Source organism: Clytia hemisphaerica, unplaced genomic scaffold (genome assembly GCF_902728285.1).
Source record: "Clytia hemisphaerica strain Z4C2 unplaced genomic scaffold, Clytia hemisphaerica genome assembly, whole genome shotgun sequence".
Classification (NCBI taxonomy): domain Eukaryota; kingdom Metazoa; phylum Cnidaria; class Hydrozoa; order Leptothecata; family Clytiidae; genus Clytia; species Clytia hemisphaerica.
In genome coordinates, this window is record NW_027104191.1 from 499,545 (window position 1) to 514,928 (window position 15,384).

Genomic DNA, 15,384 nt, shown 5'->3' on the forward strand with positions numbered 1-15,384 from the left:
TTTGATTTTATTTACTCGCCCTCATTGAGCATAATGTAAACTTTCTGCAAAATTAAAATCCGATAATTTATGCACAATTTTCTTTTTCTGCAAAAATCCAAGAAATTTTATTGTTGCAATCTTTAGACTTTGGAGATATTTTTGAATTTTGGTGATTTTTTTGTTCACTTCCAGTAAATGTCTTAACAATGCGATAGGTAAGTTTATTATGTCCATAATTATATCATGTTAAATGCACATTTCTTCATAATCAACCAGGTTGATAAGGCTCGAGCCCTCAAAATTGCCATCTATATTTTTTCACTATCCTGCTAAAGTAAAAGCATTTTAGATAATCTAAACATATGGCAAAATATCTTAAACTGGTAAATTTACAAGTCACTTTTCAATCATGACATTATTATGGTTTCTGATGGCTAAAGTTGGATCGTCTCTGAATGTTTAAATCTCTACTCTCAGAACTTCATATCAACAACCAGATGGTTGAGATGATTATAATAGGTTTCTAACGTCATTCTTTTTCTATTTTTTAGATTACGAGGTCCAGCTTCGGAATGAATTTGCTTGTTGTTTTTGTCCTATTCATTTCTTGTAAGTATGTTTCAGTTTGCGATCTTAAAATTGAAAAAATGTAAGAACATTAAGCGAATAAAAGAGAAGCTATCATTTGCATGACCTAGCATGCTAGACCACTAATTTTAAGCAGAGTGAAAACTAAGCAAAAATAATTGAAGGGACGAATCGTTTATCTATTTTGTTTGAATTACAGAGAGATTCAAATTACAAAGAGATTGAAATTATATAGAGTATTTTACGCGGGTTTCATCTCGAAGTGACCTGCGAATTAGTTCGAACAATAGAAAAATTTGAATAAAAGAAGCAGGAAGTAGCGACAGTTTACTGTATATTTCACTTTTCATCTTCATATTAAAACACTGACATGTAGTTTTTATGACTATCTGTTTCAAGATTGTGATATATTCCTATCTCTTTTGTCTCAGATCAATGCCAAGCATTTGATTTACCAGAACCACCGGAATTCGCCAATCATCCAGATACTCGAATCTCCAAATGGAGTGGTCCATATTTCAACGATGAAGACCAAAAAAGGGTATTCCAATCCCTCCTTCACGGGCGTTCTGCAAATGAAGGGAGAAGGAGAGCAGCTAGTGATACATTAGGTTTTGATCCTAACAGATTATTTAATCCTACGGTGGAGAGACCACACAGACGAAGGAAGCCTGAAGGACCTGAAGCCATGACTTTTGAAGGTAATGATATTATTACAGAGCCTCGACTGTATAGCTATTTCAGATTCCTCCAGATATGGCCGTTTCTGAAATCCATCCCTTTAAAATTTTTTCTTACTTGTAGGTAACGAAGCAGAAGCTCATCCAGAAGATGGGGTCAGCCCTGAAGAAAAACTTGCCCATCTTGTCTCCAAACCAATCATGGAATACGCCAAGGATGAAAGTGAAAACCGTGGCGAAAGTAGAAATTATCCTGGTGAACCAAGCGAGGAAAGGAGACATCGGGATGAAGGTTATGGTGAGCGGAGATCTGAGGGCGGAGAAGGTGACGATAATGAGCGACGCGAGCGGTTTGAGGGGAATGAGGGTGACCGAACAGATGCAGAACACTTTATGGAGGAGAAACGAAGACCAGAAAATTTCCGAGAAGAAGAAGGGCGTCGAAGATCTGAGAGAAATTACCGAATTGGCGCGCCTGGGCGGAAAAACTTAATGATGAAAGATGAAAGGCAGAGCTTTTTTCCTGGTCTAGAGCACGGACATTTTTATCCATCTAAAAATGAGAGGTTCAGTGAATTATATTCGAGAAGTCGTCACCAGAGAGGTGAAAATAATAGAAAACTGATAGAACAAATCAGACAGTATATTAAACGATCTGATTTACCGAAACCCTACCTCAACAAACGCTCCAAACTTATGAAATCACACTCTAACACTATTAGAAGATCTCATGTAAGAAAGCGATCTCATATAAAAAGCAAAGGTAAAAAATCATTAATCACTGGAAAACATCAAAGAAGTCATGTCTCAAAACCACGTCTCATAAAGCTATCCGCTAAACGATCGAAGGTTGAAAAGGAACACAACAAAAATAAACCAACGAAAAGACACTCGGCAAAGCGTTCAAGTGTCAAAGAAAGCGCACTCAAAAAGAGGAATTCAACCGCAGTCCACCGAGATGAGATCACAAATCATGAAGAGAATCAGTCTGAAGTTCCTGGTCAGGAAAGCTCTAACTTTGGAAACCAATTTTCAGAATCTTATCGTAACAAAGACTCTAACAATGGAAATAATGGTTATTCTGATGGTGAATATTTTGGTTCAGATTCCCCTGATACTGGCGACGATTCAGTGGCGGAGGCGATGCATGGAGCCAATGATGATACAGAGCAGCTCATTAAATCGTTTGCTAACGATAAACAGTTTGTGAAGAGTTTGAATGGAGATTTCACGAGCGATGGAGGAAAAGATGTGTTATTGGATTCGGAGCGTATTGAAGGCTTTGATTCTCATCTATTGGGTGGGGAAGGAAGACACCGCCAAGGCGCCACCAGACAAGGTTAGTTCCCAGACTTTCACTTATACAATTTGTTTTAGTGTTTTTGATCGAACATTCCTATTGATTTGAATTATAGATTTCATGAAACATTTCATATTTATTTGGTTGAGCTTTTAAGTTGTTTCAAGAGTGGGTATTAAAAAAGAGGCTGCTTCTTCACTCTGGTTATCTTCAGAACTTCTGCTTTAAATGGCTCTCGGAGATATTTGCGTATCTTATATTGCATGCTTCAAACTTTGCAGTTATTCAAATATGTCTAAGATTGTATAGTCAACCAAGTCGATAAGTCAAGCCTGCATGTCAGTAGTAACTCCATAATAAAGCTCTAGTTTAGACGGCCAACTCTCTGCCCTGCCTTTTCGAACTCTGAGAGTGGGAGTAGGCAGAAAGTGGATAGAAAGTTGGCTGTTGAAATCTTCACATGAAAAACATTGAAAAAAGTTATATTATTGACGTCAGAAGAAGGTAACGCATTGACTTTAGACATCCAACTTTCTGCCCACTTTAATTCACAATCAGAATAGGGAGGGCGAAAAGTGAATCGTCTGATATGAATTTTCTTAACCAGCTGTGCATGTCCCCGTAACACCACCAGCGCCTTTAGAAACTCACCGTGAGCCTTCACCTTCACAAGCACCAGATGTTGTAGATACACAGAGTTTAGCCAATCAGATAATGCATGACACAGCAGATTTTACAGAGTTCAACAGAGAGCAAGCGACTAAAAATTTATTGGGTTTATATGGTAACAAACAGCGAAATAATGGTAAATGACTTTGTTCTTTGAATATGTTGTTGTTTATTGCCGCATTCTGTTCTATATATCAGTAGACTAGAGTACTTCTCGTCGATATTACTTCGTAGTGATTTTAGATGATGACCCAGTGAGTTAATTATTTAATAGCGCCATCCAGTCCATCAAACTCCTTAAGTGCACCCTGGGCTATCTATTGTTCTTTTCAGATCAATTTTATAAACACTTTTTCCCAGGTTCCAGGCTTTAGACTTGGGAAGGAACCAAGTTAATCAGAGTTTGCTCGCATGATATTTCTTTCTAAATGTGTAATATTTTACATTGCAGTGGATGTTATTCTGTTTCCTTTTTGTAATAATTTAGAGCATACTTTTTGTGGAGCTAAAACTTAATTGAAACGGTTCCAAAATATCCTGTTATAAACCCTTTCCCACCCCAACAAGAGAAACACGTAACCCGTTCTCCTCGTGCATGTGTCTCTTCCCGCAAAAAAAAGCAAAACGCGAAAATCGGAAATGTGCGCGAAAATTATTTTTTACACTGCACAGAGGAGAGCGACTAAACCCATTTTTCCTTGTTTTTCTTTCAGATCTCGGGCTTCCTATTCAAGACGCAGATAATATTCATACCGGAGCGCACAACGTCGGAAGCTTAAGTAACGGTATCGAAAACGGTGGAGTTCTGTTTACGGGCGCGCCCGGACATAACGAAATGACGCCCTTACAATACGGACAACATCTTGATAACGTGATGCACCAATTTTTACCGCAAGAAGAAAAAGGGAAATTGCAAAATCCTGAGAAAGATCATTTAGTGATTGAAACGGCACCCCATACCAAGGTTGCTGCAGATGCTGTGTCAAGACAACCGAAACTTGAAGGTAAGAACTTTATGATCAATTTTGATTTTTTTGCATGCTTTTTTTGTGTTTCGTAACTAACACTTTTGCATGACTGAATGGTTTTACTTTTTTTGCCGCTTGTAATTGTAAGGACATAGAATTTGCGATCTGATGAGTGCTTTTGGATGCTGTCAATATTGTCGGAGATGCATGAAATTTTTATATCTGCTGTAGAATCGCATGACTTTTGACGGAATTTTTGTCGCATGTATGCAGCAGATTATCTTTGTAAGTAGTATTTTTCATAATTTATTTTGTAGTTTTATTTTCAAATTTACCTAGAAATTATTTCAATTTTTTAAAACCTTAAAAGGTCATTCAGCGCTTTTCTTGAGATGTGTTAATGGACTCTTTTATTCCATAGGAAAAAAGTTGAATGAAACCGCCAAAGCAGTTAGCAGACATCAAACAGTGAAAAATTTATCGGAAACGCCCAAAGCTCGAGAGGAGACGCCCAAGAGTAAAAAAGGAACTTCCAATATACATGAAGAGAATTCTGAAGCTCCTGGTAGTGGGAATGAGTCTAGTGAAGAAGAAGAAACAAGTGGAAGTGGAGCTAGTGAAGAGAAAACAAATGAAAAGAAAAAGAAAGAAAACACCAAATTGAAGAAGAGGCGTGGAAAAGCTCTCAAAGCAGCAACTAGATCCTTCTCTGGTTTGTTCATTTTTACTCTCTTCTAAAATTTTTAAATTTTAGTAACAACTTTAATGGAAAGATCTTATTTCGCGGAACCTGTCTCTCTTATGTGCTTCGTTCTTCGTTCATTGGAGTATTAGGATCGGAGTATGTACTACATAATGCTTCAAAATTTGACACATTCCAGTTTCCCTATATTCCCACCCTTAATAAAATTGAGATTATAATTATCCAATTCTTCTATGCGATACAGGGACTTATAGGTTCCAAAAAGGTACCCTTAAGGGTGGCACATACCCATGCCCTTGACTTACCAGGACATAGAGTAAGGTTAGGGATAAGGAAAGTTTCTGACTATCGTCCAATTTTACGACTAGCCCCTTTTGCAGAATCTTGACATTATTTCCCAATATCTTTTACAGTGAACAAAGAGTTCAAAAACATTCACGAAGAGATTGCTTATATGCAGAAAGAGTTGAATGACTTGAAGGAGAAAAATGGGAAAAAGAAAAGTAGCACTTCAAGAAGAACCAAGAAATCGAAAAAACATAAGAAAGGTATCAATGGACCGTATTTCTTTTTGATTGAATATGAACTAATTTAGGGATGGCCTTGGGCTAATATTATAGTCTCTATGGCTAAATTTCCAGCTTTATCGAACATTAAAGTATTACTTTTACCTTGTTTTGTGTTTCAACCTCTAATCCTAAATTTCTGATTCCAAATTTTTCGCGTAAACAAAATTTCACAAATCGGCCTCTCTTTCACCCATATTCTTTGAAATTCCAAGGGGATTTTTTCAAAATTTCTGATTTCAAAATTTATTTTCAATAAATTTGCAATCTTTCCTTTGTTTCTTCAATACTGTCAGTGAAAGACGAAAGTGATTCAGACGATGAAGTCGTAAACAATGAAGACAATAAAACTTCAACAAGCAAGAAATCTCACAATCCAAACAATGGAGCAAACAAAGTGATGGATCCTTACGCTTCCGTTGGTTTCGTTCCACCAAACAACAAATGATCAACTTGTTTTCTATCTAACTTACATAATATTATAAACCTAACCTTATAATATGTTTTCATCACTACAAGGTGTTCCGAAAACTACAGACTACACTAATAAGATTTAATATCCAGTATACCTGATAATAATATTATAAACCTAACCGTATAACCTATTTTCAGCACTACAAGGTGTTCCGAAAAAAAGTTCTGTGTCAGACTATATACGATCTATCCAAATAGGATTTTGTTTGTAATACATGTACTTCTCTACTAATAATAAACTTCACCTTATGGCCTATTTTTAGCACTATATGATTTACATTTTGCCTACATGACGCTCACTAACGACTCGATGTTTTGAAGACTTGTTCTTTCTTGGATATGTTCTTTTTTCAAACAAGCGAAGATTGGACAATGCATTGAATAGATAATTAGCACAGGCTGCAACATTAAATTAGTGTCTTTTACTTATTGATATCAAAAATAAATTGTAACTTATTTTATATTAAAAATTGCGTATAAATTAACGAAAAAATATATCAATCATAGATTGTAATTAATTAATTGCTATCCTTCGATTCTTCGTTTATACTTATCTTCACTTTGAAATGTTAATATTGTCAGTAGTTGAAAATAGTTTCATTATCATCATATTTATAATCTATTAACTTTGTACTTATAGACGGCAGATGACAAACTAGTGTTCTTTCAAAGTATTCTAAGGTTATCAAATAAATTTCACTAACTGCATCTCAATAGCGATCATCTTTATTTCTTCATAGCTGGTGGCCACCGACAGCACACGGTGACAGCCGAACAACATCATTCAATCGCGACTGATGATGCTCCTGAGGTCGATGCGGCGCTACGTGGCCACCATAACCCGTTTTATGGACCTGCTCCTCACGGCACCGAAATGTCTTTTGGATACTTCAATCCACATGGAATCTCTCTTACACATAATCAACGTGGTGAGGCCACGGATGTATACAATGGTCACTATAGCAACAATATCATGTCCTTGGACAACCTTCCTGAATATAAATTCGAACAATCTGAAGCAGCAAATCATATTCCGGTTTCACCAGGCGATGGAGAAGGTCATCAATTAAACACATCACCATATTTCCAAAATTTTATTTACCCCCCTAATGAAACACCCATTACTAACGCCCACCGCCCTGCTGCTACAGCGACATCTCTACATGGAGTACACCACCAGGCTCCACGTATATCAGCACACCCAGGCACCTTTAGTACCCCTATCCATCATTTTGATAACCCACCAAATATTGGCCTTCACACTCATCCTGCCCCTATCCTAGGAATGCATTCTTATGCAGCCCCCGTTGTTGGGTTACCCTCCCACGGATATGGAACTTCCTATCAGATCCCAGTTGCAGGGTTCAATCCCCATGTAGCATCCCCTGCAGTGTTGCATCCGGCCCCTGTTCACACTATTCAGCAGCCACGCCCTCAACTTGTCACCTTTGGCTATGGCCACCAGTATGCGAGCAATGTTGGCCGCCCTTACCTCAGCCAATCAACTGTGGAACAAAACAAAGTCACGCAAGCTGTCTCTCAACTAATCGGAAAAATTGCAAAGGAGGCTGAAAGCCAAAAAACTGCTCAAACCAATCTTGCTCAAGCAGTAAATACAGCTGTTCAAAAAATCGTTGACAGCAAAATGAAACCAACAGCTAGCAACCCTGCCCCTGGAATGGCTCCCCCGCTTGCTGCCTCAGGCTCCCCACCTGCTGCCTCAGGCTCCCCACCTGCTGCCTCAGGCTCCCCACCTGCCACCTCAAGCTCCCCACCCGCCTCTCTTGGCGCCCCGCCACCCGCCTCAGGGCTTCCACCAGCAGTGCCAATGACCCAGGAGGTAATTGACTGCGATGAAGAAGAGGAGTGTTCCCGTCCCTCTGTACCAGCTACTACAGCTACAGTAGCTGAACTTGGTGCCAACTCCCCTGGCCTTGCCACTAGTACAGGTGGTAGTGAGTCCTCTACTACATCAAAACAAGAGTCTGCTTCTCAAGTAGGCAAAGTAGCTGGACAGGCTGCTGCAAGTATGGCTCAGAAACAAGGAGCAAGTCAAGCCCAAGCAGGAGCAGCTGCAACGCAGGTTAGTTCCCTTGTTTCATATTGTTGACATGTTGTGATCTCTTTCTTAGGTAGAGGCCTTCCATCCTATGCTAAGAAGAGGTTGACTGTCTGCTTCACTAGTTTTGGGTTCAGTTGTTCACTTTTGCTTTTGGAGAGTTGGGTTTTAAACTTCATTAACAGTTCTGTATTGCTTTCTTAGTGTTTACATCCGTTATATTTTTGCCTTGAAACTCGTTGAATAGCTTTCTTTTATTATTACAGTTTCTCTACCTGGATTATAAATGTTATTTTATTTTAGGCTGCAGCCCAAACGGCAGCAAAGACTGCTTCAGCTAACGGTGTTTCTCCAGCACAAGCAACTGCCGCAGCAGAGAATGCAGCCATGGGAACAGCTGGTCAGACCGCCGGTGCCACATCCACAGATGTGTCAAAAGCGACACAAGGAGCCATACAAACGGGAGCTACAACTTCAGGCAATGACGATTCTCCTGTCCAAATTTCCACGGCGATTGAAGCAAGTGGAGCCACTACGGCTGAAGAAGCCAAAGCCGCACAATCAGCCGCTGCTACTGTTACAGAAACAGGTGCCACTACTGATGATGCCGTGAAAGCTGCACAAACTGCAGCACAGACTGTTAAACAGACAGGTATCTTATTATGTCATTATTTGCTCCCGAGGGGAACGTCAGTCATACCTGTCAACAAGCAAACCTAGTACCCCCTGCCTGGATTAACGTCTCCTTAACTCGAACAGGTTTTCTTGTCCCGATGCCTTATAAACCTTACTCTATAACTCGAAATGTTCTTAACTTGAATAAATTTGTGTTCCCCGTGCGTCAAAGAGAGTCATAGAGATTCAACTGTAACATTTTACAATTTTTATCATACGTTTTGTATTTTGACTTTGAGGGTTAACTGGCCCCCATTCCCAACAACTGTGGTATTAACCATTAACCTAGGCAAGCTCATTCAGAATTAGTTAATACTACTAATGGTTCTTCATGCCTTAGGCCAGTCTCCAAAGTCATCTATCTTTTTAATGTACTGTATTTTCAGGTGCAAGCGCAGGTCAAGCAGCACAGGTCGGTGTGAGTACGACTCAAGCAGCACAAGAAGCAGAAGAAGACCAACAAAAAGCTGATCAGCAAGGAGGTAGGTTTTTCATTCTGTCCCCTTTGCCTCTGGAGACTTGGAATTTCGCACACTTCATCATTGGGTGATTTTCGAAAATCCTAACTCGCTAAAGTTTCAGGGACTCCAAAGAAAGTCATCATATATTGTGATTCTCAAGATATTATTTTATTATAGGTCTGAATTAGCAATAATAGTTTTTTTCTCGGTCGGTAAGTTTTAACTATAGGAATTTTAAAGTTTTCACTTGAGTTTTTTCATCAATTTCACAATTTGGCCTACATGTGACTTTTAAAGCTACTGACGCTGAGCCAGTGCGGTGAAGTCAGTGCGTTTGACATTTAAAACACGTATTGTAAACGACTCCAGCATCATGAATGTTTTCCACCTTACCCACACACAGGTACAGTGACAGAGGAAGGTGCAACAGAAGGTCAAGCCCAAGAGACAGCAAATGCTCAGGAAGCTGCTCCTGCTGCAGGTGCAGCAGGTGCAGGTATGTATTCTATTGGTTGGTTGTGGTGACCAATTGTATGTATGTATTTCGTATCAACTTAACATTTTTGCAGACATCAAGTGTTTTTACCCAAGATCTTTATGTAATTTATGCTCTGAATTAATTGTAAGCATTCCGCTGCTTTCTTTATTTTTATTAATTTTTTTGGCTTGAAATATGTATTTACATCAATCGCATTTTGAGTATTTGCTCAAGAGTCAACTCTACTCGGCTAAAATTTACGGAATTAATTGCATAGCTCTTTTGTTAATTTCTGCTAAGGAGCGACAGGAGCTGCCACCGAAGGAGGAGCCGGGGCACTGGACGCAGGAGGAGGTGCTGGAGCACTCAACGCTGGAGGAGATGCAGCCGGAGCACTCAATGCAGGAGGAGGTGCTGGAATACTCAACGCTGGAGGAGGTGCAGCCGGAGCACTTAACACAGGAGGAGGGGCGGCCGGAGCACTCAACGCAGAAGGAGGGGCAGCTGGAGCACTCAACGCAGGAGGAGGGGCAGCCGGAGTACTTAACACCGGAGGGGGGGCAGCCGGAGGAGGGGCATCCGGAACACTTAACGCCGGAGGAGTGGCAGCCGGTGCACTGAACGCTGGAGGAGGGGCAGCCGGAGCACTCAACGCCGGAGGAGGGGCAGCCGGAACACTTAACGCCGGAGGAGGGGCAGCCGGAGCACTTAACGCCGGAGGAGGGGCAGCCGGAGCACTTAACGCCGGAGGAGGGGCAGCCGGTGCACTGAACGCTGGAGGAGGGGCAGCCGGTGCACTGAACGCTGGAGGAGGGGCGCAGCCGGAGCACTCAACGCCGGAGGAGGGGCAGCCGGAGCACTCAACGCCGGAGGAGGGGCAGCCGGAGCACTGAATGCAGGAGGGGTCACCAACACAGCAGGTGGTACTGATGTTACTGACAAGTTGAATGGTGGTGCTGATGAAGCAGTTGGTGGTAACGCTGCTGCTCAAACAGGTTTGACAATAATCATAATTCATAATCATTTGAAAGAAAATTGACCTAGAAGAGGATTTTTGAATTTAGATTATTCGCGTTTGGAAAAATATGGTGTTTGGTAAGTGTTTAAAAGTTGTTTACCTTAGCCGCAGATATCTTATATAAAACACTAGATACAAATACAGCTTCTATGGCTTTCCCAAGCCACGGTGATCGAGTCAAAATAATATAATGGGTAATCGTTGTTAGAATAATACAACGTCGACAACATTTAAGTGCCGGTATTTCGTTCAATCAAAACAAACAACTGTCATATGGTGAGAGGCGACGAGGCGAGTAGACTTTACTTCAACATGGACGTAGAAGCTCAATCTAGTGTTTGATAAAAGATATCTATGGGTTCAGGATGATATGCCTTTAGTTTAAAGATTTTAACTAATCCTTTTTAGCCAACAGTAAAGTGAGGGGAGGTTCGGAAGCCAGCACCTGTCCGAATGGACAAACTGATTGCCGGACGGAAATCAATGACGAGTGGATGCCTAAAGGTAAGATGATGTTACTATTTCATTGCATAACTAGGACTTTGACAACCTACACAATTCGACCTATGTGTTATTTTATCTATATCATCTTATCCGACGAACCTATCTTTCAGCGTCTTCTATATTAGGCTGCCCATTGATTTACTATTTCAATACTATGTAGCCGACCAACCCACTAAGCTTCCATTACTGACTTAGCTGTCCACTTCGTATAAGTTTGATTTGAATCGTAGAATCTTATATACATTTATATACCTTACATATACATAAAATATTTCAACTTCTTGTAAGAAGAACCAATATATTTTGGAGATCAAGAAATTAATGATGAAAAAAAAAAATACCTAAGGGAAATTTTCTGCAGTAACTGTGAAGCTTTTTGGTGGCGTGTACTTAATTAGTGTGTCGCTTTTTATTACTCGAGTAACCTATCAAAAATACTTCTACGGTAACCGAGTGATGAGAATAAGATTAAAAGAATTCAATTATGTTATGAAGGAGTGACGAAAACGAAGACTTCATACTAAATATGTATATTTTTCTGATCACCATAGGAACTGGTGGACCAATTACATCATCGCAGTTCAAGAAAGTCATGAGTGCTTTCCAAGTTTTGAATGCACCCGTCCCACCCGCTTTACAAATCGCCGAACTTAAAGCTGAAGTCAAAGAAATGCAGGAAAAACTTAACCAACAGAACTCAAATGAAAAACAAGAAATTTCCAATTTTGCAGCAGATCAACCAACAACTTCTAGTTTTACCGACCAACCTAAACCAATAACCTCTAGTTTTGCAGACAAGCCCAAAGAAGAATCAAGTTCAAGTTTAACTGACCGACCCAGAGGTGGTGTTGAACCATTGTCCACATTTATGGATCAAGGTGATTTCGAATCACCGACAGGAAATTCAGCGAATCACAAAGAACCTACCGTCAGTTACATCAAGCAACGAAAACATCATCCAACTCATACATTTTATAAAAAGAAAGAACCACATTACGTACAAGGCGTCGCTAAAGACAAAGGTACACAAGCTGATACACCAAACGGCGCCGCAGAGGTTACAATGATGATTAAGAAGCTTGGAGAACGTGCGGTTAAAGCGGACCCAGTGTACGGCCAACGTTTCCAGCGGCTGCAGCAGTTGAATCTTCACCAACAATCATACTTGAAAGACATGTTAGCAGCAACCGTCAAGCAATTCAATACAAAACAGCAATTGAAAAAACCTGACAAGGAACAATTCACAGTCGAAGAAATCTTACAACTTGGACACGAAACAGATCCAGGCGTTCAACAAGCCCAACTCGTTTCCATTCTCCGTCAAATGCAACGCGAAGCTGGCACCGCCATGGCTAATTATTGGCGTCGTCTTCAAGAACGCCCATGGAATGCTCAACCTAACGCCCAACACGTATTTCATTAAAAACAATCCACAAAACGGAGAAGACAATTCTGAAAAGCTTCATGATAAATCTCTCATGTCTCAATACCACGATTCGGCTAAGGTTGCAAAACCTCTTACAGATCGACCCTTATTGAAGCAACGACATACAACCAAAGAGTTGATCGATAAACTTAAGAGTATCAAGACAGGATTGAAGAAAGCAAAGTTACAAAAACATAAAACAGCATCGAAAAAATCGAAAGATTCGCCAACTGCTGCTCAAGATGCTTATGCAGACTTAGGCTCCGTGTCGCTTTCTGACGCCATTAAAACCCGAAAACGAAATGAAGTGAAGATGTAAAGATATTGCCTATCGGATATATTATCAAAATATTACGAAACATTAATTAAGGAAACTTGTTTTTGAAGCCGACGACGAAAAGAGGTTGTGGTGACACTTTCATTTCTGAATCTCAAAACGTTCATAAAAAGATGGATATTGCATCAAAATTGTCAAAAATCGGATTTAAATCTCCCCTTTTAGAATATTTCAACTAGTGATCATGAAAAAATTGGCATTTCAATCATTTTTATGGAAGGATGGGAGACCCTAGTTTAACAAAACTTTTACAAACGATTAATAAAAGACTATTTAGGGGCCTTACTTAAACGTGTAAACTTCTGCTTTGTAGTGGAGAAAGCAAGACAAGTTTGATAAATACCTCAAAAGAGGGACGGATGAGAGATGTATATATTTTGTTATTTTAAGTGATTTTTCTGTAAGTGTTTCTTGTTCTGTGATTTAATCTTCATTCCATTAATTTTCAGTTTTATAGCATTATGAACCCTTCTCACAGACCCGGTAGAGGATTTTTTTCAGCCAGAAATAACGGGCTGAAAATCAATTTGGATCGCTTTCCATGTTATTTTAAGATTAGGGATTTGAATTTCATTGAAGTCAGAAAATTCAGTGGTGAGTGGGGATTTCTTAACTTGGTTATTTTCAGTGGGGACAAAAATTGTATGATACACGTTTTTTTTTTTATTAGAACACCTAAAATTTGGCTGAGCCTGGATGTGCTTATTTTCTTGGCAGTTTTCAGCCTATAATGTTCTTAAATGCGTTCTTAATTTTTCAGACTACTCTAAATCGACAATATCATGCAAATTAAAGAGCACTTAAAATTGGTAAAATTTGAACAATATTTGACTCTCGATTTTAGAAAATCCATCCCTATGTTCGGTTAAAACTGCTTAAAAAGAGGAAAAATTGTAGTTTCTTGTCATTTTTTTCCAAACTGAGGCTGGGCATGTTCTTACGATGTTCTTAATTTTTTGACGAATTTCAGCCTCAATGTTCTTATAAACCGGGTTCTATGTATCCCACTAGGTGCGATTTTTTGGTCAATTTTTCCATGGAATCTGTGAGAAGGAGGTGTATTAGCTTGTTTGTGTATTCTTGGTTTTTGGTAACTGAACTAAAAAAACAATAAAATCTCGTATAAACATCCATTTGGCAAAAATCGAGATCTTTAAATACACCCCTGTCTGTTTTTATTCAGCTGAGTTTCTTAGTTTGCTCCGTCACATTTTCTTTCATGGTCATCAAGTGACGAGTCACCTTCGCATCGTGTGACCATTCGCTATTTTACACGCGTTGAGGACTATAATAAAGTAACAATTCGTCTCAATTCAATTAGCTTTGAGTATGCTATATATAATTCTTGTTTTGCTTGTCATTTATCAACCAATGCATCAAATTTAACAAACAACCTACCTTAAGTGGATAAATTTTGACGGGGATTAAATTTGGCGAATTTGGCGAAATTAAATCCCCGCCGAAATTTCCAAATTCGGCAATTCGCCAAATTGAATCCCCGCCAAATTTTATGAAATTAATCTATTGCCAAATTAAATCCCAAGCAAAAATCGTATTTTGGGCAATCGCCCAATTAAATCCACGCCAAAATTTATCCACTTAAAGTATACTGTTGAAAATATAATTCAGAGCACTCTAGATTTTTGAGAAAAAGTAAAGCAAGGATTAGAGCACAATTATAGCACATGGACTTTGTACTGTATCTGAACATATACTTCTCTGCCTCATTTTTTATTACTCGAGTCTTTTATAGGGACAAGCTGATACACATGTTGATACACTGACTTTTTGGTCCATGCTGTTAACATGATTTTCAAGATTTGTTTCCAGATTACCCATTCGTGACATCATTATGTAATGTTGCTGTCAAGCCTTTTGACTCAATAAGCCTACTCGACATCAAAGGTACGAGCTTTTTAATTAATCTTTCATCCAAATCGGATAGAACTAATCTATGTATGACACAGTTTTTATCATACTGGTGATTTTCGCTTGTACTTTTTGCAAACATACGTAATTTTTAACGTTTTTTATTTCATTTAGTTATTTTAAAACAGGCGAGGATGTTTGCAAGATATAAATTCGTTTAGAAAGAGTTAACAGAAATTTGATACATTCGTTTAGAAAGTGGTCAAGAAAATTTGGAAAAATATTTAGTTCGTTTTAAAAAAATATTCGCAGACTTTCAGCGTTCTTTTTAGTAAAGCTTTTTAGGCTAAAAGATAATGACCAGGCAAATCTGATATCTATGTCCCCTCTATTATTTCTCCAACATTCCTTAGTAACTAAGCGACGTATCAATGTTATTCCCTATTTACACTTCTAACAATTTTCTATAAGAAAGTTTTTGCAATGAAGAGTAATTTTTTATCAAAACTTGTTATGATTAGAGCAAACAAAGTCTAAATTTGCACCCTTCCCCTTAAAGCACGAGACCGCCTTATACCTACCCTCGATGGACTTGAACCCTGACGGACCTACCCGATGGACCCTTGA

General features: G+C 39.2%; 2 protein-coding genes across 2 annotated transcripts; both read left to right on the forward strand.

Annotated features, from left to right (window-relative positions):
* Positions 1–61: 61 nt before the first annotated feature.
* Positions 62–10,497, forward strand: LOC136815057 (uncharacterized). The gene is made up of 9 exons (XM_067071497.1): positions 62–197; positions 534–591; positions 1,002–1,271; positions 1,375–2,589; positions 6,671–8,013; positions 8,293–8,641; positions 9,051–9,146; positions 9,529–9,621; positions 9,904–10,497. Exons 2-9 carry the CDS (start codon positions 555–557, stop codon positions 10,494–10,496), a joined length of 3,996 nt encoding a protein of 1,331 aa, XP_066927598.1. The 5' UTR covers positions 62–197; positions 534–554; the 3' UTR covers position 10,497.
* LOC136815058 (uncharacterized) lies at positions 10,493–12,642 on the forward strand. The gene is made up of 3 exons (XM_067071498.1): positions 10,493–10,598; positions 11,030–11,125; positions 11,677–12,642. Exons 2-3 carry the CDS (start codon positions 11,116–11,118, stop codon positions 12,546–12,548), a joined length of 882 nt encoding a protein of 293 aa, XP_066927599.1. The 5' UTR covers positions 10,493–10,598; positions 11,030–11,115; the 3' UTR covers positions 12,549–12,642.
* Positions 12,643–15,384: the final 2,742 nt, after the last annotated feature.

What these genes read in the sequence shown, in the direction of transcription:
- LOC136815057 (XM_067071497.1), top strand. Translation starts at nt 555, where the DNA reads ATGAATTTGCTTGTTGTTTTTGTCCTATTCATTTCTT. An exon ending in TGAAGCCATGACTTTTGAAG is followed by an intron (nt 1,272 to 1,374) that starts GTAATGATATTA and finishes TCTTACTTGTAG; the next exon opens with GTAACGAAGCAGAAGCTCAT. An exon ending in CCAAGGCGCCACCAGACAAG is followed by an intron (nt 2,590 to 6,670) that starts GTTAGTTCCCAG and finishes ATTTCTTCATAG; the next exon opens with CTGGTGGCCACCGACAGCAC.